At 35.6% G+C, this 27,287-nt stretch overlaps 1 protein-coding gene across 4 annotated transcripts; it reads left to right on the top strand.

The window, feature by feature from the left end:
- Positions 1-264: 264 nt before the first annotated feature.
- FAM76B (family with sequence similarity 76 member B) lies at positions 265-22,657 on the top strand. 4 transcript variants are annotated; one of them, XM_053670430.1, is made up of 10 exons: positions 265-684; positions 1,521-1,585; positions 2,631-2,685; positions 3,767-3,922; positions 5,740-5,939; positions 8,766-8,813; positions 9,005-9,085; positions 9,741-9,873; positions 12,572-12,673; positions 20,030-22,657. In XM_053670430.1, the coding sequence occupies exons 1-10, from the start codon at positions 598-600 to the stop codon at positions 20,117-20,119; spliced, it is 1,017 nt and encodes a 338-aa protein (XP_053526405.1). In that variant the 5' UTR covers positions 265-597; the 3' UTR covers positions 20,120-22,657. The 4 variants fall into 4 exon arrangements, with proteins under 4 accessions (XP_053526405.1, XP_053526404.1, XP_053526403.1 ...); XM_053670429.1 differs by having other exon boundaries at positions 266-684; positions 9,738-9,873; XM_053670428.1 differs by lacking the exon at positions 265-684 and adding an exon at positions 700-1,207.
- The last annotated feature ends 4,630 nt before the right edge of the window (positions 22,658-27,287 follow it).

Below are 27,287 nucleotides of genomic sequence, written 5' to 3'. Positions count from 1 at the left end.
AAGTCAAGGGAAAAGAAGCTGAGGCAGAGAGGAAACCTCAGCGAACACTTGCCCGGATTGGGGAACTCTCACCCCAACCCGAGACTGGCTGTTAGAAATACCCACGGCCCGGGCCTTCGGGCGGGGCGAGTTTAAAGCGACTTTCGCGCGCCTGGAGCGTCGGGCTGTTATTGGCCAGCGCCGTCCTCCCTTTGTGGGAGCTCCCTGCGTTGTCGGGGTTAGGGGTTGGGAGGAGCGGCCAAGTGACGCAGTAGCTTCCCCAGCTAATCAGGGATGGGGAAGGGAGGCCAAGAAGGAAGTGGAACCGCTGCCTCTCAGCTAAACTGCAGCGAACGACCCGCTTGGTCTCCCTCCGCCGCTATCCAGGCCTGAGCGGGAGCTGCTGGGACGGCGTCACTGGGAAGGCTGGGGCGGAAGTGGAGGCGGAGGGAGACGGCGGCGTCCACAGGGACGTGGGCTCTCGCAGCGAGGCCCCGGTGGGCGCGAAGTAGGGGAGGGGGAGGAGGAGGAGCCCGCGGCTCGGGCGGCGGTGCCCGAGTTCCCCGTAGGGCCCCGCCTCGGAGCGGGCGGCCGTGGAGGAGGAGACTGAGGAGCAGGATGGCGGCCTCGGCCCTGTACGCCTGCACCAAATGTACCCAGCGCTATCCGTTCGAGGAGCTCTCGCAGGGCCAGCAGCTGTGCAAGGTCCGTGGGTGCTGGGCGGCGGGCGGGCGGGGTTTCCTTGGCTGTAGCCCGAGGGAGCTGGGTGCCCGCTGCACTGCAGCTCCGCTCTCTTTGCCGGCGTCTTGGGGGTCTGGAGCCCTCACCCCCTCGCCTCTTTATCGGGTGACCTGGGCAACAGCTGGGAAAGGCCCCTGAGAGAAGGACAGAATGCTGTCCTCTTCCAGGCGGCCCAGGACGGGTCCGGGCCCCAACAACGTTCAGGGGTCTCAGGGGTGGGGCTGGCTGAGGCTTCCACCTGTCTATGCCGCAGAGATCGTGGGGTGGAGATGTTTTCATCTCTTTTTTGTTTTTTGTTTTTTTGCATGGTCCTCTCCTTCCACCCGGAGGCAGGGGACGGTTTTTGCACTTTTCTTGCTAGGAACCTGAAGCAGCAAAGCTGATGGCATCCTTCTTCCCTGTCCAGGAAAGCGAAGCGACTGGCTTGGGAACAGAATGCTCTATGATTTGGAGCTCCTCCCATCCCATTAAAGCCGGGATGCTGTCTGTGAGCAACGGTGCAAAATAATAAGTAGTTTCACATTTAACCAATACTTGAAATCGGCCCTGACAGCTTTCTTAATTCATCTGTAGCATACTCCCCCCCACACACACATCTAATAAAGACAAAGACACCTATGACTTCCCTTAGCAATTACGCTGTAATTGGCCACTCACATAATAAATCACCCAATTGTCTACATTGGGGGACAGATTTTATTCATGTTTTAGATATTGTCTAGGTTAGGTAATCTTAAACCAGAATAGTACAGCTTGGGACGTTGAGATAGATAACTGATTGATTCACTGTCTTATTACAGGAATGTCGGATTGCACATCCTATTGTAAAATGTACTTACTGCAGATCAGAATTTCAACAAGAGAGGTTTGTATATTGAACAGTTTTTGATTGTTAAAGTATTTTCTATAAGAAATACTTAGGGGTAGTATTTTCGTGTTTGCATCAAAGTATTTTTTAAATGCTTTAGTTTCTTAAATTTTAAGTTCTAAGCATTTTACACATGGTAGAAGAGAACATGTTGACCAAAAAATTCATGGTTATTTTACATTTAGACTTCAGTTTGAACATGAGGAAATAAATAAATTATTGTATAGAAAATGTATAGCCTTGCTAATGAACACTCCAAATATAAGCAGTTACTATTAAGTTAAAAAAAAATGGCACAACATGGGCTGAGGAAAGGGCTATAGTGTTACCACCTATCTTCCAAAAGTGAAATCTAGTACTTTTTAAATAGGATGGATCCTGTTAGAAAAGAGTATGTACATGAAAACAATCCAAGAGAAGAAGCAGCAATTTCTTCATAAGTTGGTATGGTCATAATAGTAGTGAAGGCCCAGTGGAAGTTTGGGTAGGTACTGACATGTAATGCTGTGCATAAATAGTGGCAAGTGTGAAGATAGGAAATATTAAGACTTCTGTTTACTAAAAATTCATAATGAGAATGTATTTTAAAAATACATTAGGTCTGCGATTTTCAATCTTTTTCATCTCATGGCACAAGTAAACTAATTACTAAAATTCTGTGGCACACCGAAAAAATACTTTTTTTTCCATCCTGACAAAACAGGTATAATTTGATTAATTTGCACCAGACAGCTATTGTTGTGTTGGCTGTTGACATTTTTTGACAATCTAAGGGAAAGGGGGTCAGTACTCCCAGCTAAATAGTCAGGTACTACATGTTTTAAACAATATTCGTGCACCTCGATTGAAAAAGGAAGATGAGTAAATCTGAATAGTAGACAACCATAAAAATATCTTTATAATTGTATTTTTTTAATTCTTGTTTTATACTAAATTTTACATACTACTAGAACAAGTTGTACACCTTATCTGCTTTGTTCAACAACATGTTTATTACCTCAGAAAGCTACATAAATTTGATTACCTACAATTTTCTTTTCAGCAAAACTAATACAATTTGTAAGAAGTGTGCTCAAAATGTGAAGCAATTTGGCACGGTAAGTATGTCATATATTTTCGTTTTGTGTTATTGTTACTGGTCAATTAATGTTTTTCACAAAGATGGACCTTTTAAAAAGTATGCATAGTTTTTAAATATCTCAGCATACCAAAATATTTCAGGAAATAAGTTTTCTGTAGACAGTCTATGGGGAAGATGACATTTAAAAATAGTCATGTGTATGCTTAACATATATGTTAAGAAAAATGGGGAAGTTTATGACTTTATTCATTGAAGATTCAGATATGACAAACAGACTCCTAGTTACGGAGAACCTGCTTATCCTTGACTGTTGCATAATCATGCTTTTCTCCCTTTTTCAGAACCTCCAACAATTTTAATATAGCAGCACAATTTAGGCACTTACAAAAGTCATGACATTATTCTAGTACAAATTCTTACATGTTTATTCCAGTTATTACTGATATATTGTAGTCATGATTAGTCAAAATGTTGGCCTTAAGGCTCTATAAAATCCTGAATTGTCTTTTGAAAGTCAAAGAAAATCAAGGTGTGTTTGTTATAGTTTATATTGAAAATGCTTCTGACATTTTTAGAAGTTGAAAACTGTAGTATGCATTCCTTGCATTGTATGTACCTGTATATGAATGTCATAAATGTTTCTCATGATCTTTTTAAACTATTCATTAGAATAACAAAAAAACATTTCATGACTAAAAGTGAAGTTTACTAAACAAATTGAAACATGATAAATGTCATTGACCATGACAGGGCAACATATAGCATGTCCTCGAATAACAGTAGTTTGTTATGACATTGATAAAATGCTATAGGAACTTAACTCACTTATATCTATTATTCTGTGGTAAAATTGGTTTTGATATACATCATTTCTATTCAAGTCACATACTCTATTGACAGTGTTAACTTAGGACTTGCCGTATTTGACCAAAAATTTTTTCTACCTATTACTTTCCTTAATCCCAGAAATATGTGTATACACTGGATATATTTTATGCAGCAAATTTTTAGTATTTTAAAACACTAAAGGAAAAATGTCTATTAAGAAAAAATATGTATCTGTTTATTAAGGAAAAATATATATCTGTTTTTTTCAGCCTAAGCCTTGTCAGTACTGTAACATAATTGCAGCATTTATTGGTACAAAGTGTCAGCGTTGCACAAATTCAGAAAAAAAATATGGACCACCTCAGACCTGTGAACAGTGCAAACAACAATGTGCTTTTGATAGGAAGGAGGAAGGAAGAAGAAAGGTATGTTTTGACATTCTGGAAATTAAATAAATACCAAACAAATTGGTAGTTATTATAATTAATATACTACTAAGAGTTGATGTATTCTTTGAGTCTGAAAGCAAGTAGATGAAAGTGCAGAAATTGTGCATTTTCTTCTTTGTGTTACATGTAGATTCATGTTGATCAATTGAGATTATTGTACTTTAAAACATATTCTGTGATGGCTATTCTGTACTACTTGGTTGTCTAATAATTGGTTTGGGAGAATTAACTGCATTTAAATCTTTTCAGCTCCTTACCCTTTTGTTGGTTACTTGAAGTTACAGTATGAAAAAATAACCTGATGGTATATTAACATGTATTAATTCAAAGTTAGTCTTGTGCCTCTTGATTTGGGGCTCATATTTTAAATCATTGTTTTTCTCTACCTACAGTGACTTAAAAAGTGTATGTATGTATGTATGCATGTGATACTCCTCTATTGATCAGCATTGACACAGGCCTCCTATTATTTGTCAGTTTCAATTGATTTGGGAAATGATGATATAAATGATGATATTTATAGTTTTCAATATAAACTATTCGGGTCTTCTTTGAGGAGCTCTTCTAGCTGGCCCCATAGCAATATATGTACCCTAATTGTAGGAAACGTCCCCCTGGCACTTTTGGGGTAAAGAAACAGAAGCTAGAAACAATTTTATTTTTATAGGTTTAGTCTTAATAATTTTGTAAAAAAGTCATTTCTTTCTCTTTGGTGTATACAGTTGATTCTCATTATTTGTAGTAGTTATGCCCTATTGAGTTGCTGCCAACACTAAATTAGTAAATACTGAACTATTGCCCCTAAGGGCAATTACCGGATTAGGTTTTTGTCTCTGGTCACAACATGGTATTCAGTACCTAATATTTTGTTTTGTGTCTGTTTAAAGACACTTTATATTGTTGATTGATTAAACTGAACTCATAGCAAATAGCATTACAGTGTGCCTGAATGAAGCTTACCTAACGTTATTTTCTAGATAAGATACATTACAGCCTTCTTGTGCTTAGGAACACTGCAGTGCATATCACAGCGCTACACCTGGGAACCATTTTAAACACTGAAATTACTGACAAAAAAAATGACAAGGTGCAGAAAATGTGGTGCTAAATAGACCATGAGAAGGACGCTTGTTTACAATGAGAGCTGAAAGGCAGCAGACCATCACCTTGTTCAGCCTGAGCTGGGAAGGTTTTCAGTGCAGCTAAACAAATTGCTGCTCTGTGTATGTGTGTGATCACAAAAGCACTGCAAGTTGATTTGGGGATTACACATAAATTTTAGCAAATACATAGTGAATTTACAAATATGAAATCAGTGAATGAGAATCGACTTTATATGTCATTCAAGCTCTCCCTTTTTTCTATAAATTAATAGCTTTTACTGTAAATGGGAAATACTTTTTGTCATTTTAGTAATTACACAGTAATTTAAGAATTCAAACTAGCACTATAATAAGATTTCTTTGAAATATATCTTCAATATATTTTTATTTTCAAAGTAATGAGAAAACAGATTTTTCTCTCCAAAGTAAAAAAAAAAAAAAAAAAAGCCTCAAAGCTAATGGAAGTCCATATATAACCTTCACCAATTTTATGACCCTCCAAACCAGCTTTTTCTCAAGTTCAGTAGTCTGATTTTACTTTCATTTTGCAACACTCGTGTGTGTGTGTGTGTGTGTGTGTGTGTGTGTGTGTGTGTGTGAAATACAGTTAGAATAACTAGAAGTTGAGTGCTTTATCTTACGGCCAGTTAACAGGTACATTTAATCTAATACAAATATGTTTTTTTAAAGGTTGATGGAAAATTATTATGCTGGCTCTGTACTTTATCATACAAAAGAGTTTTACAGAAAACAAAAGAACAGAGAAAGAGCTTAGGATCTTCGCATTCTAATTCATCTTCTTCATCTCTTACTGAGAAAGACCAGCATCATTCAAAGCATCATCACCACCATCATCACCATCACCATCGTCACAGCAGTAGCCATCACAAGTAAGTACTTTAAAATCATGTGTTCTAAAATCCTTCCAGGCATTTAATGCCAAATACTAGCTATGTGCTAGTTTCCACTGTACATGGTAAACTTCTTGAGTGTCTAGGGCTGTTTCCCTACTTTGTTCAGTGTATAAAATTACATATATTGAGTGTGTTGAGTTGTTTACCATATAATAATGATAGGACATTCAGGGAATTTACTACGTAAAATTATATCATGGAGTCAAAAGACAGGTACATCAGAGTTAACTAATACTTCATTTACTCAGGTTGTCAAGAGCCTCAATGTTTTTTAATTTCAGTACTTGTTAAGACTTTACTTGTAAAAATTATGTTTTAGGTAAAACTAAATTAAACTGATGACTAGGAAATGCACATTCAGTATTTTTGAGAACAGATTATAATAGTGTCATTTCTGACCATGGTAGAAACATTCTAAATCTTAAAGTTTCTCAAAGTATGAGAACTAACTTTTTTAGCTAGTGGAACTTTGCTTTAATTTTTAAAAACACATAGGCAGGAACTGTAAAATATAAACAACTATGGTTTTTGAAGTGCAGTTGGGGGAGTTATATAGTAGTAATATTTTAACACTTTATATGTGTAGTATAAAGGTTTTTAAGTGTGGTTTTAGTCATCAGGGAAAAATCAAAAATATTGAAACATTTAAATGAAAAATACAGGAACATGTATTCTTCCTATAGGAACATGATACAGATTTTCAGAAGAATGCATGTTATTTCCCCAAATTTCTTTATGAGTCTTTCTTTATAGATAGGTAAAGACAATTTTATTTACAAAAATCTGATGCTTATCACAGTTAGGAACACAGTGATATTTTGGGAATATAATGTGGTTTTAATTAAAATTTGACTCAATTAAGGTCAGCACATACTAAATTTAATGGGGTATTATTGAGGCACTGATGTTGTTTACTTCAGGGACAATTTTTTTCACTTGCTTTACTTACTATGTTGTGCTTTCTGGATGTTAACAGTGGTAGACTGAATAGAGACTTCTAATCTGGCCATTTTGAAGGAAACTTGCATGGTCTTTGTATAAGAATACTCCGATGAGCAAAGGAACATAAATCTTCTTTGTTTTTGCTTCTTTAATAAACAATATGACAAATGGTATCTGACAGACCTACTCCTAAGACTCAGCTGAAATGTGCCTTTGCCTTGTCCTTTACAGATAAATTTGTCCCGGTGTGATATCAGAGGACACTCTCAGAGTGTGTTTATAAAGACCAAATTCTGTAAAAGGAACTTAATCTTTTTAAAAAATGATAGGTTTCAAAAGTAAAGAGAAAGAGGATGATGTTGACTTGTTTTCTTTTTGATTACTTAAGAAATACAAATACTATTTTGTATTTGATAGATACAAACTGTTCAACAAGTAGCTAACCAGTGTGTGGGGTTCTCTCTTAAGTTTAGCAGATTAGAACAATTATGAGGAACAGTACATATTGTGATATATAGTGATGTGATGGAGGAGGGGAAGGGCAGAAATTCTGGTCAGTATGGATCTAGGAGTGACCCTCCTCAGAAAGAGAGGGCGAGAATTCTGTTTTCTGTTTAATCATTATTAATGTGATTGTTCTCATTTTGAGATCTGGATAGTGCGGTTAAGTCATGTGTGATTATGTGGCTTGCCAATGCTTATAATGAAGTTTTTGAAAGCAACAAAATAGCAACTGAATTCCTTGGTAGAGTTGCCATACATTGCCACTAGAAAAACTCAGGTTCATAGATTAGAGAATTAATTTCCCCAGCTTGGTATTTACTTAAAAGTGATTTTTAAGAACGTTTGCTTTTTGCTTTTGCTTTAAAAAACTTAGCTAAAACAACAGTAAATTTTATATACACATGCATATATTTACATATTTCTACTTATTGTATACGTGTTAGCACTGTACTTAATACACACATAACTCATTTAATCCTCATGTAATACAGGTGAGGAGACTGAGGCTCAAGAATTTTAAGTATCTAAGAAAATGTCACATAACCCACAACTTCTAACATTTTTTATATTGTATAAATATGGTGTCTTATGCAAAGGAGATGCTCTATACATGTTGAGTTAGTAAACTAGGGATTAATGAAGGGTTGGCTGATGTGCAAGTACAGGGGGACAGTTTGTAGAATTCATAGTGCATTGTAATGTGGTTATATTTACATTATGGCATAATGGAAATGAAGGAGTAAGTAAAAGCTAAATCAGTTGTTAACTGAAACTTCCCAATATTTTCAGCATGACGACTTCAGAATACTGACTCAGAAAGATCTAGAGACTTTGGAGAGAGTTTTTAGGAGAAGTAGGAAAGAAACAAAGAAATTAAGATATTTTCTGGTTCAACTTGAGTTACTCCAAAGTAAGAATCTTCATGTAGGATTATTAGGAAGGCCTTCAATCTAAAGGTAGAACATCTGTCTTAAATAGTAAGGGCAGCCTAAGTGCGATGATCCTCAGACTCTATAGTTGTAGAACCATGTTTTGTTTCATGGTCATATATCCTAACTCTTAATATGATATTAAACTGAATTTGGAGGTCCTCATTAAAATAAAACTCATTCCCTATCATTGTAACATTCTTGAAGAACTTAAGATAGCTAGTAGTCATTTGATTAGAATTTATCTTATTGGAATGCGATTTATTCAGTATATATTTGCTTACTCTGAAAACTTAATTGAATATGTCTTTTTCTGAATGAAAGATTATATTCAATCATATAACTTGATTTATTTGGGAAGATTGCTGTGAAATGCAAATATATTAAATAAATATTGTTATTAGATGTTTTTTTATATATTTTTCAGAATCAGCAATCTGAGTCCAGAACAAGAGCAGGGACTGTGGAAACAGAGGTAAATATGTTAACAAATATTCTGAAGTATTTTAAAAAGTAATTTTTAGATGTGATATCTCTTTATCCTTGTTGCTTAGGCTTTAAAAAAATCAATGATGTTCACTAATATTGTAAGGGAAGAAGAATAACTTATCACTTGGTGCCTCAGCCATTTGTACTCTAATTATTCTTATTAATGTTTGGTTTCAGCCATAAATCCTCTGCAGCAATTCAGAATGAAACTCCAAAGAAAAAGCCCAAATTGGAATCTAAGCCATCTAATGGAGATAGGTAAAAATGAATTCCTTTAGTGAAAATTCAACTTAGTTGAATAGTTATGGTTGATTGCCGGTTATTACTAGGTGAAAGAATAGAAACATGTGTCTTCCACATTGACTTCTTTGAGTCATCCAGAAAACTAAACATAATCAGTTGAAAATTTTTAACTTAATTTTGGCAATAAAAAAAGTGGCACTGAACTATGTTCTATTCGGGGAATAAATTTGGGTTTTGGAAAAAGGAAAACATCTGAATAGAGAACATTCTTTTTATTTTAATTATTCTTCAGTGAAACACGAATCTAATTGTGATATTTTAAATTGACCTGCTTGGAAAATGTTTTTAGATTTAAAGTATTATGAGCGTGACTTTGTTTTAGTTCATTAGCCAAAAGTTTGCTGATGTTACTGTACAAATTGGCTGCCTATTGCTTTACACTAGAAGTATTGACCCCCTAAAAGCTAATACTGAATTATATTTCTGCAGGTGTATGTAATGTGTGCCATTAGTAAGGTAATTTGCCAGTTGCATCCATTTCTGTCAGGTACATATTTTTTTGCATTAGCCTTAAGGATGTTTGTGGAATTGTCTAATTTATGCAATTTGAACACCTGCTAATTTTCCTTCTACTTCATTTAACTGCGTTTTACTTTTTTCTTTTTAGTAGCTCTATAAATCAGTCAGCAGATAGTGGGGGAACAGACAATTTTGTCCTTATAAGTCAACTGAAAGAAGAAGTGATGTCACTTAAACGTCTCTTACAGCAGAGAGACCAGACCATTTTAGAAAAAGATAAAAAGGTAAGAACACGGTTCATTGAAGCCTGGTTAAGATTTACATCTTGACTCTTGCTTGATAATTGCAAATTTTACTCAACTTTCTTTAATAATTTGGTAATGTTTGTTGTCTGTGATTCTTATAAGACACATTACAGAGGCCCAAATTGGAACCTAGCAGTCTAATGAGGATGGGTAAAATAGTCTTTCAGAATGTATGTTCTAAGAGTTAATTGAGAGCTAATTAGAATTGTAATAATTTCTGAACATTGGTTGTTTTTTTTAGTCCTCACCTAGAGATGTGTTTATTGATTTTGAAGAGAGAAGAAGGAGAGAGCTAGACATCAGTATCGGTGTGAGAGAGAAACATCATTTAGTTCCCTCCCAGATGTGTCCCAGCTGGGCATTGAACCTGCAGGCTAGGTATTTGCCCTGACTGGAGATCGAATCTGAAACATTTTGGTGTATGGAATGACACTCCAAGCCAATTGAGTCACCTGGCCAGGGCTGAACATTAGTTTTCATTAAACCTATAATCTAAAGAGGTTTAGTGTCTTATTTTGAAACAGATGTAAATGGTACATTATGTGAATTCTTACAATTTAAAAAAGTAATTGCATAAAAAAAACTAATTGCGTATAGTCTTTGACATACCAATCATGTATAGATTATTTCATAGGAGGTAAGTACATTTATTGGGATTTTATCTGTTAGATCAAGAGGAATATCAAATATGTTGCCTATTTACTGAAAAGTTCTAAAACTTTCTGTGTGAACTTGAGCAGAATGCTTTTTACCTCTTTGGGCCTCAATTTCCTCATTTTAAAAATGAGGGTATTAATGCCATCTCATGGGATGGTTATTATGATTAAATGAAAGTGTAAAGTACTTACTCCTGACATGTGTAAGTGCTCATAGATGTTATTACCAATGTTTGGTCTGGTCATCTTTAAGGGTACAGCCTACTTTTATACTTGTTTTATCGTCCTAGACTAGTTTGACCTATTTCAGACACCTTATGCAATAGGAAAATATTAAAACATCATTGTGGGATTTTGACCTTTTTTTAGGTACTTGTCCTTTTCTGGGATGACTATTGTATATTAGTGTATTTCATTGAGTTTTCTACTATTGTTAGCATTCCTTTTTTCTTAAAAAAATGCTAATGGGTAAGGAAAGTAATTGTAAGCCTAAAATAGCTACATATTTGCATTTTTTCTTATGGTGTAAATCTTAATCAAAGAAGTTATTTTTCTGAATTTATTTCAATTTGTTTAGTGACTTCTAGAGCCAGGACATACTAGATCATGAGGATATGAAGATGAATGAATAAATAACAAACATTCCTTCCAGATATTCATAATCTGGAGGCAAGTCACATTATAGTAACAAGAATAATTATCGTAGTTGATCTGATGTGAGTTGGCATTGGGAATAGGAATTCCTTTGTACTAGGGAAAAGAGAGAATTCAGTTTGGATTTGACAAAAGCACAGGTTTTTATTCAGAAAATAAGAGTAAAAGACACCATAAATTCCTTTCTCTTCTTTTCCTGTTGTTTGCTTTCCAGCATTTTAGCTCCTAGGTAAATTATAAAAAAGAACTGCAAACCTTTAAAACTTACATAATAAAAACTATGTAAAAGTGACCAGAAGCTTTTTCATGCTTGAGTCTAATTGTGGAATTACATAATACCAACTTATTTTTTTTTAGTGTCAGATTTTTTTGTGTGTGTGTGTATCGATACGAAAATTTTTCATATTGCCTTCTTCCTCAGATTACTGACTTTTTTCTTACATTTGTCTAATTTAGCCCAAATTTTAAAGTAACCTCATTTTCATCCTTGTTAATTATTACTTGTATTTCTGTCTTTGTTCTCCATTTCTACCTCAAATGTTAGTTGGAATTGGATGCATAATTCTATTATATTTTCAAATGAAAAAAATAACAGGTCTCGGTTCATTAGATTGTTCCTCTTTGTACTCGCCTGTTTGAAACTTTTTTCCTAACTATTGAAAGATATTTTAACTTGAAACCAGTTTTATTACTTTGTTTATATATAACATAAAATACATTTAGTTGAAGCATTTTCAAGGTATTAGTCACTAAGCTTTACTATTGACATACCAGTTGCCAAGCTCTGTCCAGTGAAACCCTTTAAATAGAAACAAAAAGACAACTTCTCAAAAGTTTTACTGATGGTTCAGTATCATCAGTTGGTTAAAGTGTTATTTCGAGCCAGACACATACTAGATCATGAGGATACAAAGATGAATAGGAAAGAAACATTCTTTAATATCCAGAAATTGGTAATCTGGAGGCAATTCGAAAGTATAGTAATGGAAATGATTAGCTGATCTGACATGATCTCCAGTCAGGGCACGTATAAGAAGCAACCAATAAATGCATAAATAAGGAACAATAAATTAGTGCCTTCCTCTCTCTCTCTCTCTTTTCCTCTTTCTCCCATCTCCTTCCCTCCCTTTGTTCCTCCCTCTCCCCCTCCTCTTGCTCTCTAAAAACCTATTAAAAAATTTTATTATAGAGTTCATCATTTCATGTAACATAAATTCTATATAAGTTGTAAAACTCAGAAATTCACAATTCACTTTTATAATGAATTGTGAGTTTATTGCAAAGAATATTTAAAATGATCGGTTTGTATATGTGCATATATATACATATACATATGTATATATGTTTTGTTTTGTTTTTTTAATCAGTTAACTGAACTAAAGGCAGACTTCCAGTACCAAGAGTCAAACTTGAGAACAAAGATGAACAGTATGGAAAAAGCTCACAAAGAAACTGTGGAACAACTTCAGGTAAATGGCGTTATTTATGTAAACTGTTAGGCAAGGAAGAGTAAACTTTATTAATAGCATTCATTGTCTTAGACTGGTACTGCTATCCCTATTTTATGCATATTTGATGCATTTCCAGCTTTGATTCAGATTTTGCAATAGTTTTTAAGCTTGCTCTCATTAAAAGTTATAGTTTGACAGCTATTAAGTCTGTTTCATGTATCCATGTCTCTGTTTTTGTCAGAGGGGATGCAGGAGGGGAGACTGGATGAAGGAAGGTTAAGGGATCAGCCAAAGAACATATATACATAATCCATAGATGCAGACAACAGTGTGGTGATGGCAAGAGGGAAAGGGGTAGGGGGCTGGGTGGAGGTAGGCAAAGCAGGGGAAAATGGGGACATCTGTGAGAGTGTCAACAGTAAAAATAAAGTTTGAAAAAAAGTTATTGCTTGAAATCACTAGATAGGGGATTTAGTATATTTACATTGATTCTGAAAACTCCTACTTAAACTTCAAGTGATGTTTTCAGAGGAGAATGTCATTGCAATATGTTCAGTTGATCATTGAAAACAAAATATTAAAAATGAGATTTGTGAAAACAAGGTCTTTAGTACATTGTACAGTGATTCTTTTTACTTCCTTCCAGATAATGGGAAGGGAGATGGGTATACAAAACCAATTTTAAAGGATCTCAAGTGGAGGAAATTTATGCTGCTTGCTGTGATGCAAGGCATCTAAGTCAGCCTCAGTACGGCCAAGTATATATATACTCAGTAGGATTTTTTTTTAAGATTTTATTTATTTATCTTAAGAGGGGAAGGAGAGAAGGAGAGAAACATCAATGTATGGTTGCCTTTCATGCATCCCCTGCTGGGAACTGACCTGCAGGGAACCAGCTTGCAACCCAGGCATGTGCCCTGACTGGGAATTGAACTGCGATTCTCTGGTTCGCAGACCTGTGCTTAATCCACTGAGCTATATACCAGCCAGGGCCTCAGTAGGATTTTAATAGAGTACAATTGAATAGTGCAACCAAGAGTCACCACAGTTATAAACAGGGGTGTCTGATGTCTGGTACACTGAGATGGAGAGCATCCAGCGAGGATATAGATTATTTCTTTATTTAAGCTTTTCTTACCTAGCTTTCATAGACTTAGAAATTAGACCCCATTAAATTAGTTACACGTTCTGTTGATTTATACTCTTATATTTGTAGAATTAATCTTCAGTAATAGAGTTTTCAGAAGTTTTAAAAACATAAATGATGCCAGCACATAGAGTGGGTGGGAGAATACAGCTTGGGAAGGAAGGATATAGCCCTGTGTTTCTGTTTTAAACAATCCAACACCAAGGAATATTTGCTATTTCTGTCTTTTGGCTCTTTATTCTTTATCTTTCTTTGAAAGTAGCATAAATTAAGTAAGATTAGAAGTAGATTTGGGAACCTGTTGAAATTCAAAGTACAGGTTGCCTACTCTTGACTCTTAATTTTTTGTGCCATTACAAAGAATTTTGAAGAGAAGCCTTACGTAAAACCTGGAACATGGTAGGCATTCAGATAATTTGTTGAATGAATAGTGATTTATGGGGATTGCTGATTTATTGGGTTTCTTTTTTTGGGTGGGGGTTCTTATGCATTATTGTTTATCATCTACCAGTAAGTATTAGTTTTATGATATTCTTATTTTTCTCATTCAGTTATTAATGCTGAGTAATTACCTGGGAACAAAATCTTCTGTATGATGATATATGTTATAATATATTTTAACCGAAACTCTGGAGTAACTCCAGAATGAAGTAACAGAAAAACTGTGAGCAGTTCTTTAACATGATAAAACTTGGTACTTCTCACTGTTCAGAAGGGTAGTTGCTGTTTTATTTTTTAGTGTAAGCAGAGGGGAACCTCTTTGACATTTCAGCCTGACTGATATCTTAAGCCTGCCTCTTCTTGATTGGCCCCTAAATTTTTGTATGGTAGAATAGTAACTAATATGATTTTACATAGGCTATCTTACTTGTTCCTCAAGATAACTTGGAGTTATGTGGTATGAAACTGTGTTCACATGATTAGTCAGAAATAACATAGAAATCTACATTTTCTGACTTTGATTTGACTGTACTTTTTACTGTTCTACACCTTTCCTACCAACTCAGGTTACTTAGGTTTTGTTTTATCCTTGTTATCAGACCACTTTCCTATATCTTTTCTGTTATTGCTGGAGACATTCTGTTACAGTTAAGTACATTCTTTTAACCCCACTCTCTTTAGCAACCATGTACTAGTAGGTGAGTAAATGTAGTTAAATATTTGTCTTATCTTTTTGTGATAAGAAATTAAGCCCTGTAGTATGAAATTCACCCTGTTGTAATATCTCTCGAAACATTTGTAACTATCAAAGCTAGGAAAAAAGCACTGAGCATCATAAGAAAAGAATTGCACAAAATGCCAAAAAAAACTCCCAGAAAAACCTGAATTATCTGAAATAATCTAGAATGCCTAATTAAAAAGTTACCTTTCATTTAGGAGACAAGTTAAAAAAGGAAAGGGTGCTGTCATTTGAGTGGCATTATGTATGAGCCACTGTGTTTGACTAAATGTTTTATATGTTTGATTAGTTCTTTCAACTCCTGTTGTGGGGGGTGAAGTTTTTATTTACGTATGAGAAATAGACTCCAGGTTACATAGCAGGTAAGTAGCAGAGCCAGGATTTAAAGCCAGATGTTCTAAACATTTTTAATTTAACTTGCTTAAGAGTTTTTAAATAGTTTAATGGATTTTGAGGGTGTGAAATAGAAAAATAATATTAATGTAAAAATTACAATGTATCTATATTTAAATACTACATTATAAAATATATTTTTATTGTACCAACATTAGAATAGACAGATTTGGGCTTGTCTCCATTTAACAACTGATGCAGTGTTAAAATATTTTTCTTAAAAGGCTTTTTTCTTACATAATTTATTGGCAGATAAATTTTTTAGTGACATGATTAAGAGACTGAATATATAAATACAGATTGCAAATTAGCTGCTAAAGTATGAAAAGGAAAAATTGCTTTCAATACCAAATGTTTGAGTTCTGGTATTTTATAACTAGAATATGAAAATTATAAATTATTTTTTATTTCTTAATAATGATTGAGAAAAGTAATTTGAAGATGAACTTTTAAATGATTGCATATGTCATTACAAGTACTTTTGGCCCTGGCTGGTGTGGCTCAGTGATTGAGTGTGGGCCTACGAACCAAAGGGTCACCGGTTAGATCCCCCAGTCAGGGCACATGCCTGTGTTGTGCGCTAGGTCCCCGGTAGGGGGCACATGAGAGGCAGCCACACATTGATACTTCTCTCCCTCTCCTTTCCCTCTCTTCCCCTATCTAAAAATAAATAAATAAAATATTTGAAAAAACAAACAAATGGTCTTTAAAAAAATAAATAAATGCTTTTGTCTAACCATAACTTAAAAATGTGGTGGTGATCTCTATAAAACAAATTTGCAGACTAATTGCTTTTAATGCCCTTCGTAAATTTGTATTTTAAAATCTGTTTCTTAAGATACATTTTTTTGGCCAGTAAGTTTATTATAGTTATAAATTAAATATTCTGTAACTAACAATTAAAAAGAATACTGCCATTGCAACAACATGGATGGATCTTGAAAATACTATACTGAGTGAAATAAGTCAGATGGAAAAAGTCAAGAACCATCTGACTTTACTCATGTGAGGTATAAATCCGAAAGCAACAAATGAACAAACGAGAAACCACGACTCAGACAGACAACAGTATGGTGGTTATCATAGAGAAAAGGGGTTGGGGAGAGGTGAAGGGTAAAGAAGGTCAAATATAAGGTGATGGAAGGAAATCTGACTTTTGGTGGTGAACACACAATATAATATTCAGACGATACAGGATTCTAATTGTGCACCTGAAACCCATATACTTTTATTAACCAATGTCACCCCAGTAAAGAGAGTGAAAACAGTTCAAAACTACCACATTGACTAGGACTGGTCAGCTGAGTAATAAACCAGTAGATCATAGGTCTATTCACTTGATTTCCATGGACTTACTGCATGCATTCTTAATGATTTATCCTAATTTCTAAAACTCTTTAGTTTTAAAAGGAAAAAAATCCTTTTAAATTCTTGACAGTTCTCTAAATTTTAAATTGGAACTCTTAATTATCACCTTTAGTTATTTAGCATCCAGGAACAGAGAAATGCTGTTAATTGTGTGGTCAAGCATAAAAAGGATTTGACTTACAAATATGCGATTGCTCTAAGAATATTTGCATTTTGGAGGTCATAGGTATTAATCAGGAAGAGTTTGATTTGAGGAGAGTGGGTGTTTGAGAATACAAAGCCTGCAAAGATTTCTCTTTCATGAAACTGCTGTTTAAGATGCTGTGCAGAGAAGGCAGGGCGTTATGTTGCCATAGAAAGGCTAATACTAGAGTAGGTGAAGCAGAGGTTAAATAAAAAGTCTTATCTAGATAAGAATCCTGAGACCTGTGAAAGAAAGGAAAATGGTTCTCAAATATAAGCCAGGGAATATCTTTTTTAAAGTATATTTTATTGATTATGCTATTAAAGTTTTCTCAATTTTTCTGCCTTTATCCCCCCTCTACTCTGCACCCCCCCAACTCTCCAACATCCCCCCACCCTTAGTTCATGTCCATGGGTTGTACATATAACTTCTTTGAATTCTCTGTTTCCTGTATCATTCTTAACCTCTCCCCATCTATTTTATGCCTACCAATTATGCTTCTTATTCGCTATACCTTTCCCCCCCATTCCTCCCTTCCCCCTCCCCACTGAAAACCCTCCATATGATCTCCATTTTGGTGAATCTGTTCCTGGTCTAGTTGTTTGCTTAGTTTTTGTTTTCATCGTTTTTCTTTTCTTTTAGGTTTATTTGTTGATAGTTGTGAAGTTTGTTATTTTACTCTTCATAGTTTTTGATCTTCTTCAGTTTCTTAGATAAGTCCCTTTAATATTTCATATAATAAGGGCTTGGTGATCATGAACTCCTTTAACTTTAACTTATCTGGGAAGCACTTTATCTGCCCTTCCATTCTAAATGAAAGCTTTGCTGGACAAAGTAATCCAAGTAATCTTGGATGTAGGTCCTTGCCTTTCATGACTTGGAATACTTCTTTCCAGCCCCTTCTTGCCTGCAAGGTATCTTTTAAGAAGTCAGTTGATAATCTTACGGAAACTCCTTTGTAGGTAACTCCTTCTTTCCCGTTGCTGTGTTTCAAGATTCTCTCTTTGTCTTTAATCTTGGGTAACTTAATGATGCAGTGCCTTGGTGTGTTCCTCTTTGGGTCCAGCTTCTTTGGGACTTTTTGGGTTTCCTGAATTTTCTGGAAGTCTATTTCCTTTGCTAGATTAGGGAAGTTTTCTTTCATTATTTGTTCAAATAAGTTTTCAATTTCTTGCTGTTGTTCTTCTCCATCTGGCATCCCTATAATTCACATATTGGAACGTTTAAAGTTGTCCCAGAGGTTCGTAAGCCTCTCTTCATTATGTTCCAATTCGATGTTTATTTCTTCCTTTTGTTCCAGATCATTGGTTTTGAATCCTGGTTTCTTCCTTCCTGTCACTGTTGGTTCCCTGAATATTTTGCTTTATTTTATTTTGGGTATCCTTCATTTGTTCTTTCATTTTTTGATCAAGCTTAATCAGTTCTGTGAGCATTTTGATTACCAGGGCTTTAAAGTCTCCATCAGATGGGTTGGTGAACTCCTCCTCGCTTAGTTCTCTTTCTGAGGCTTTGCTGTGTTCTTTCATTTGGGCCCTATTTCTTTATCTTGGTGCAGCTGATAGGTTGTAAGGGGGCACTGTCTTAGGTATTCACCTGGGCAGGGCAACCCTCTTTGCTGCCCTGCTGCACTGCCTGTGGGAGAGGGGCCGGAGAGGGAACAGTGCAGCTCTCCTGCTTGTCTCTAGTGCACTTTTCCAACGGATTCTTGTGAGACCGGGAGTTTCTCCTCCGTGGGCAACAATCCTTCCCTTCCCCGTCTAGTCCACAGTCAGCTCTGAGTCTGTTTCCCATTCAGTCAGCCCCTCCTGTGTGGTCCACCACCTCACCGTGGGTCCTGTCAGCCAGCCCTGACCTCAAGGTCCCCCGCCTTGCTGCGGGTTGTCTCCATCTGATCTGTCACCCTGGTCTCCCTTGTCTTCCTGCTACCAGTGTGGTTGGACTGGTTGACTTTCTTTAATTCCTTGGTTGTTGGAGTTCCATGCCGTTTGATTGTCTGGCATTTCTGGTTGTTTATTGTTTTTAGATGGGTGGTTGTCCTCCTTTTGGTTGTGTGAGAAAGTGAAGGGTTTCTACCTATGCCTCCATCTTGGCCAGAACTGAGGATATCTTAAAATGTTGTTATTTTAGACCAGTGCTCCGATTCCAGACTGTTATCAATATTTGCCCTATTTTGGTTCAAAAACTCCAAAAGTGTTTGATCATTAATGTACTTGCATATATGGAGGGCCCTTACATAGTAAGACAGGCAGTCAAAATATGAAAAGTATACTGAAGGTCCCTACTTACACATTCCTTCTCCCTAAACACTAGTGATTTTCACAGCACATTGGCTCAAGGGTATTGTCTGTCAATGGTGACATCTGAATGAAGTGTAAATTGGGTTCAGATAGATGACAAATTAAAATTCTGAATCTTGGAAAAAAATTTCAGCCTTTCATGAAACTAAAAACAGTGGTGATATAACTTCTCAAATTATGTAAAAGCCAGTAACAAATGACTATATGACAACTGAAAAAACAAAAGTAAGACCAGAAAGGGTGGTTCTGATGGGTGCTTCAAAATATTTTTTTGAATATCATTAAGAGAGTCCCTTTGGAAACGTGATAAAGTCAGTGTTTTACAAAAAGCACTTCTTATGTTTATTCTATAAATAGGTGAGCATCAAATAAAAGACTATATAGTTTGTAGGGAAATACTCCGAGATCATCACTTGTGTCATTTGATTTTATATAAAACAAAACTTATTTTCATTTTATGTTTTTAGGATGAAAGAGCCAAACATTCTTTTCCTATTTAAAATGTTGATCCTCTTATAAACAGATTCACCTTTAGTCGTCTCTCCCTCTTTTTTTTTTTTTTGGTAAATGATTATATATCTTCGAACAACAATGTTGACATTTATAAACCAATCTACAGTTTTCCTTCTATATATCCACAGTAAAAGAGGTGAACTTAAATATACTCTTTCATTTAATTTTGTTAGTGTATCAGTGAAATGTTGTTCTGTAAGTTTAAACAAAAAACAGCATTAAATAAGAAGTATTCTTCAACATGACTTACTATTTTAAACATTGTTAATCTCAAATGTTTTTGTTCCCACAGGCCAAAAACAGAGAACTACTCAAACAGGTTGCAGCATTGTCAAAGGGCAAAAAGTTTGACAAAAGCGGAAGCATACTAACATCCCCTTGAAAAAGTTACTGACTTAGTGTTTCTGCTGAAAATGTAAATTTGAAAAATATTCTGTGAAGCCCTTAAATTCTGTGTAGTGGAAAAATATTTTTGCACACCAAATGAACTGGCGTGTTTCCTATTCACTTTTGTAACTGACATACAGCATTTTTTAAGTTGTAAAGCATTCAAATAAAACTTCAACTGGTTTGAAGTAACTTTTTAATTATATGATACCAGGAAATTTTTTGCCAGCAATAGTATTAAACAGTTGTAAAAGAAGTGCATGAGTAGTGCTTTTTATAAAATGCAACATGCAATAATAGAGTAAGTATGGTTTTAAGAAATCAGAGAAGCAGGGTTTTTTGTTTTATTTTTGTTTTACACCATGCTAATTTCAGATAAACAGGTTTCAATTCAGAAATACAAAAACTTTTAAACAAGGAAAATGGTGAATACTGGTTTTTGGGTGATTGTTTCACTTTGCATCAATATTAATTTAGGAGAGAATCATGGTGCTTTTATTAAATGAACTTCAGAGAATATGTAAATATATTTTTTAAATTTACATCATTAACATTAGTTAGTAAACTGGTATTTTCATTATTGCTATAGGCATTAATGTTTATTGTACAGTATCCAAGGTAAAATGTGTTTTGTTTTGTAAAAACAACTGTGGATTTTTACTTACAAGTGCCTTTTTGCCACCTAATGTTTTTATTTATAGGAATGCTGATCTTTTGTATATAGTTTGTTTTAAAATCGTGTTTAATAACTGTATATAAATGCATATGTACAGAAGCCTATTTCAAAAGGAAATCAGACTTGCTAGTAAAATGTTTGAGGTTGCATTAAGAACTGATAATGCATATAGACTTTAGATGATTTCGTGGTTTGTTTCTGTGTGATAAGGGAAGCAGTTGGTCATTGACTTCATTGAATTGTCAAAGTACTTCCCCAAAGATTTAATTTTAAATTACTTCTTGATAGAGTAATTTTATTTTTTATGCGTTATGGCTTCATGTTCATACTTTGTAAGTTACATGTTTTGCTTTATTTTTTTTATAAAAATTTTAAAATTTTATAATTTTTTCTGCGGTGGTCCATATATCTGCTTTCCTTATAATATGTGGTTATCTAAGTTAATATTTATGTACACCATACTTAATTTGTAAGTTTAAGGCAAATCTGGAAAAAAATTAAATAATTTTTAACACCAATCTGTGACTATCTTTGATAAATGGGAATCTATTGTTTAAGCTTCAGGTACTATTTATAAGAAACTTATATGAGAGTCTTTTTAAAACTGTCTATAAAAGATTAAGGTAGGTTGGGATAGGTTATGGGAAGTTATTGATTAATTATATTTTGATTCATTGGTTTTCAGCCTGTGATGGAATTGATCTCCTACTTTATATATGCCAGTTCAGACTTTTAGTTGAATTTTAAAGCATCAAGCATTGCTAAATATACTGGATAGAATGGAAGGTTCTCTCTCTTAGAAATTATAGACAAGAGTAAATTTGTTTGAAGTACACTGAATATTTATCAGTTTTGAACGTTTTTTGGCATTATGAATGTCATCAAAGGTCATTTTTTCTCAACACAGGATGATTGTAATTGTTTTTAACATTATTCATGTTTCACTAGATTATTCCTGTGGGTATTCATTATAAGTCAATATCATATAATTGTCCAGTGTGAAAACATACAATCTAGGGTAATTTTCAGGTGATAGCAAAGGACTGAGTCAGCCAGACTTGAAAGAACTAAACCAGTTTATTTTTATGATATCCTCATGTAATAGTTTTTCTAAATTTAGTACTTTCAACAATGCTACATACTGCCTTCTTAACATAGATTTTAATGTTTGCAGGATTTGCTAAGTTTATAAGATAGTCATTACCTTTCTCTAAAATTTTTAATGTTTTATATTCTGGTTTCATAGTCATTTGTCAGTCCATAGTGGTTATCATGGTTTTAAAATAAATTGTGTAGTAGTTCTTTACCTGGTTGAAGCCACTACAGAAGGAAGGTGCCCCTCTCCACTTTTTTTGGTAATAGATTGAAATTTGAAAATCAGTCTAAATAATTAAGCTTTGCTAAAATGTTTGAGGGGTTTTACACTATTTAGCATTAATTAAATACCCTCTCTTTATTTCATGGTCTTATTTTATAACTTAATTTCTTTGTAGTTGTGTAAACTATCAATTGAGTCCCAGACCTGGATCTCTATGTTAACATAAGGAGCTGATACTCTTTAAATGTGGACCTGTAAGGAGATACTATGGTGTGCTGTATTGTGCTTTTTAGCCTGTTTTCAGCTATTAGCATTTACCAGTGAGGGTCATTTTGGCTCATGTTATTTATGTACTAATAGCCTGTGCATATTACAGTCCTTTTTAGATTGTATTGGTCTAAATATGCATTCTGCGTGAACCTGTTAAGCTGTTCACATGTATAGACTTGAAATACTGTACTTGTACACATCTGACTGTTTTGACATTTTGTACCTTTTTCTAAATCCAATGTTTCACAATAAAATCTTGTCAAAAGTTTTGTATTAGTTTCCTATTGCTGCTATAACAAATTATCACAAACTTAGTGGCTTAAAACAGCACAGATTAATTCTCTTATGGTTCTGGAGTGCAGAAGTCCAAAATCAGTTTCACTGGCTAAAGTCAACTTTTGGCAGGGCTAGATCCTTCTGGAAGCTCTAAGTGGAGAATCCATTTCCTTTCTTTTTCCAGTTTCTGGAGCTGCATTCCTGCATTCAGTGGCCCTTTGCCCCTTTCTCCATCTTAATAGCCCAAATGTAGCATCTTTTTTTTTTTTTTTTAGATTTTATTTATCTTTAGAGGGGAAGGGAAGGAGAGAGGGAGAGAAACATCAATGTATGGGTTGCCTTTCATGCATCCCCTGCTGGGAACTGGCCTGCAACGCAGGCATGTGCCCTGACTGGGAATCGAACCGCAATTGTCTGGTTCGCCCGTGCTCAATCCACTGAGCTACACCAGCCAGGGCCAAATGTAGCATCTTTAAGTCTCTGCCTTCATTATATGGTCTCCTGTCTTTGGTTGTAGTATCTCCCTCTCCTCCCTTTTATAAGGGTGTCACTGGGCTCACCTGGATGAACAGACTAGTACCCAATTCAAATTCTTAATCACATCTGCAAACTCCCTTTTATCATAATAAGGTAACATTCACAGATTCCCGGGATTCAGACATAGACATCTTGGATGAAAACTACTATTAAACCTACCATGAGCTTTTAAAAAAAATTCTCACTCAAAGGTATGTCTATTGATTTTAGAGATGGGAAGAGGGAGAGAGAGATACTGATTTGTTGCCTCCTGTATGGGGATTGAACCTGCAACCTAGGTATATTACCCACCCAGGAATCAAACCCTCTACCTTTTGGTGTATGGGGCAGTGCTCCAGCCAAATGATCCACTAGAGGCCAGGGTAAACCAGCCATAAAAACTTTTATCTACATTTTCCCAGTATAAGGCCCTAAAACAATAGGTTTGAGATCACTGACTCAGGCCAAATTATTTTCTTATCTGTTCATTCAGACTGCTTTCATGAAATACTTTGCTTAAAAAAATATGTAAATATTTATTGAATGAACAGGTTTATTCAATATTGATTTATATAAATCTTTAGGTCCTGTTTTTCAAAGCAACAAATCAAGGTATGTATAGTTAAGTTGGAAAACTTTGGAACATGATTATAACCATGCTAGGCTTGTTTGACAGGTTAAAAGTTGAAGATGGGATTTTTTTAGTCTACTTGGGGAGACAATGTACATGAAAAGATAGAACTTTGGTATTATAAAGTGGTCTTTGGGCAAAGGCATTCCAAGAATCCTGAAAAAGCTTTGTCATTGCTTTTTCAATATGAGCATGCATCAGCTGCTAGGGTGTATATTGGGGGAGGGGGGATATTTGTTAAATGTTGCTGGGCCTCAGCTGTAGTATTGTATCTACAGGTCCAGGATAGAGTCTGAAAATTAGTGCTTCCAGTCTCCCAGAAAGTGCTGGTCTAGAGCCCACAGTCTGAGAACCAGTGATACTTCAAATAAGTAAATAACCTATGATGTTTAAGGGATAATGTATGGAAGACATTTGGGGACAAATTATTTAGAGCCCCACTTTAACAGTAGTTTGGGTATAGACTATTAGGTTTTTGAAAAGGAAATGATGCTAGACCAGATAATTTTACACTAGTCTAGAAGACTAGAAAATACAGGAATTTTTTTTTGACTGATTTATGTCATAGCCAAGGAAACAGAGCAAGAAAGGGTGACTTGTTTTGACTTTTATTTAAAAGTCTTGCCATTTTCCAAAAAGAATTTGGAGTAGGTTTCTTTAAGTGACCTAGACAGTTGGCCACAAATAACAATCACTTTTAAGGAGTTACATGCATAGTCGTATCAGCCATCACTAGGAGGTTTAGGATAATGAGAAAAGTCAAATGCATATGACAAGTTTATGCACAGAGAAAAAACTAAATTCTCAGCGATCCCTTGATATTTTAAGGTGCAGAAAAAAATTTTTAATTGCCAAGGAGATGGTGGATGACTCAAACTCAGTATTTTTTCTCATGTCTAATGCTTATGACTGCATTTGGAATATGTAGTGCTAGTCACCACTTCTTAGGAAAAATATCCGAGAAGTTATGTGAGGGGAGAGGCAGTCAGTCAGGGTTCAGCAAGGCCCCCAGATGTCAAAGCATTAGAAATACAGAAAATTTAAAAATATGTTGCATACTTTGCAATTTTAAGCATTGTTTTTCGCCAACATGAGGGTTTTTTTCCCCATTATTTAGGTCTTCTTTTAAGTATTTTTAGGACATTTAGAATTTTTCTACGTAAAGATTCCACATTTTGGTTCTGGCCAAGATGGAGGCATAGGTGACCAAGATGGAAGCATCTGGCCAAGACAGAGAAAGCAAAGAAATCCTTTGCTTTCTCACACAACCAAAAGGATAACAACCAATCTGAAATCAATAAACAACCAAAAGCACCCAGATATCAAACTGCATGGAACTCCAATAACCAAGAAATCAAAGAAAAAATCAACCAGACATATAAGGCAGCAGACCATGAGGTTGACTCAGAAAAATGTGGGAGGCAGCTGAGGGGCAGGGCTGGCTGCGGAGCTTGGTGAGCTGCAAGGGTGGGACTGGCTTAAAGGAAAAACACTCAGAGCTGACTGTGGGCTCCGGCTGGGGTTGCCTTGGTGGGAGTGTCCCAGTCTCGAACAAGCGTTGAAAAGTGCCCCAGAGATAAGCAGGGGAGCTGCACTGTTCGCCTTTTGGCCCCTCCCTCATGGGCAGTGCAGCAGCACCACAAGGAGGATTGCCCTGCCCAGGTCAGTACCTAAGGCCCCGTCCCCTTACAACCTATCAGCTGTGCCAAGAAAAAGAAATATGGCCTGAATGAAAGAACAGAGCAAAACCTCAGAACTAAGTGATGAGGAGATTGCCAACCTACCTGATAGAGAATTTAAAGCCCTGGTAATGAAAATGCTCACAGAACTGATTGAACTTGGTTGAAAAATGAAAAAAAAACAAATGAAAGATACCCAAAATGAAATAAAGCAAAATATTCAGGGAACCAACAGTGACAGGAAGGAAACCAGGAACAATTTGGAACAAAAGGAAGAAATAAACATCCAACCGGATCAGAATGAAGAAACAATACAAAAAGAAGAGAGGTTTAGGATTCTCTGGGACAACCTGAAATCTTCCAATATCCAAATTATAGGGGTATCAGAAGGGGGAGAGGAAGAGCAATACGTGGAAGACTTACTTGAATAAGTAATGAAAAAAATTTCCCCAATCTGGTGAAAAATAAATACACTTCCAGGAAGTCCAGGAAACCCAAAGAGTCCCAAAGAAGCTGGACCCGAAGAGGAACACACCAAGGCACATCATCATTAAGTTACTCAAGATTAAAGACAAAGAGAGAATCATGAAAGCAGCAAAAGAAAAGGGGACAGTTACCTATAAAGGAGTTCCCATAAGCCCGTCAGTTGATTTCTCAAAAGAGACCTTGCAGGCAAGAAGGGACTGGAAAGAAGTATTTGAAATCATGAAAGGCAAGCACCTATGTCCAAGATTACTCTCTCCAGCAAAGCTTTCATTTAGAATGGAAGGGCAGATAAAGTGCATCCCAGATAAAAGCAAGTTAAAGGGGTTCATCCTCACCAAACCATTATTACATGAAACATTAAAGGGACATACCTAAGAAAAAAATAAAAAACTATGAAGAGTAAAATAACAACAAACTTGCAACTATCAACAAATAAACCTAAAAGAAAAGAAAAACAATGAAAACAAAAACTAAGCAAACAACCAGAACAGAAACAGAATTAGAGAAATGGACATCACACGAAGGGAGTTCAGTGGGGAGGGGGAAGGCAGGAATAGGGGGGGAAGGTACAGGGACGAAGAAGCGTAATTAGTAGACATAAAATAGACAAGGAAAAAATGTATAAGAAACAGAGGACTCAAAGAATTTATATGTATAACCCATGGACATGAACTAAGGAGGGGGAATGCTGGGGGGTTTGGGGGGCAGGGTGGAGAGGGTATAAAGGGGAAAAATTGGGAAAACTGTAACAGCATAATCAATAAAAATACTTATATGAGAAAAGTTACATGATAAGAGGGTCAAACTGTATTTTGTATTTTAACTGAAAAGATTGTTTTGTTTAAGTTGTTAGAAGCTACAATTTTTGTATATATCATGTTTTGTTGATTTTACTTGAGACATTTAAATATTTTAAAATTATAAAATACAGCAATCTGGCCCTGGCTGGTGTAGCTCAGTGGATTGAGTGCGGGCCTGCGAACCAGACAGTCGCGGTTCAATTCCCGGTCAGGGCACATGCCAGGGTTGCAGGCTGGTTCCCTGCAAGCCAGTTTCCAGCAGGGGACCCATGAAAGGCAACCGTACATTGACGTTTCTTTCCCTCTCTCTTTCTGTTCCCCTCTAAAGATAAATAAATAAATAAAATCTTTAAAATAAATAAAATACAGTAATCTTTAAGAATAGATGAGGGGGACTTCTGCCAGGATGGAGGCATAGGTGGAAACACTTTGCGTCCTGGCACAACCAAACCTAAAAACAACAAAGTTTTAATAACAATAAACGCAACCAAACCACACGGAAAATCGACAA

Source organism: Artibeus jamaicensis, unplaced genomic scaffold (genome assembly GCF_021234435.1).
Source record: "Artibeus jamaicensis isolate MK-2021 breed Jamaican fruit bat unplaced genomic scaffold, CSHL_Jam_final contig_585, whole genome shotgun sequence".
NCBI classification, from domain to species: domain Eukaryota; kingdom Metazoa; phylum Chordata; class Mammalia; order Chiroptera; family Phyllostomidae; genus Artibeus; species Artibeus jamaicensis.
This window is presented reverse-complemented; position numbering and strand designations above follow the sequence as displayed.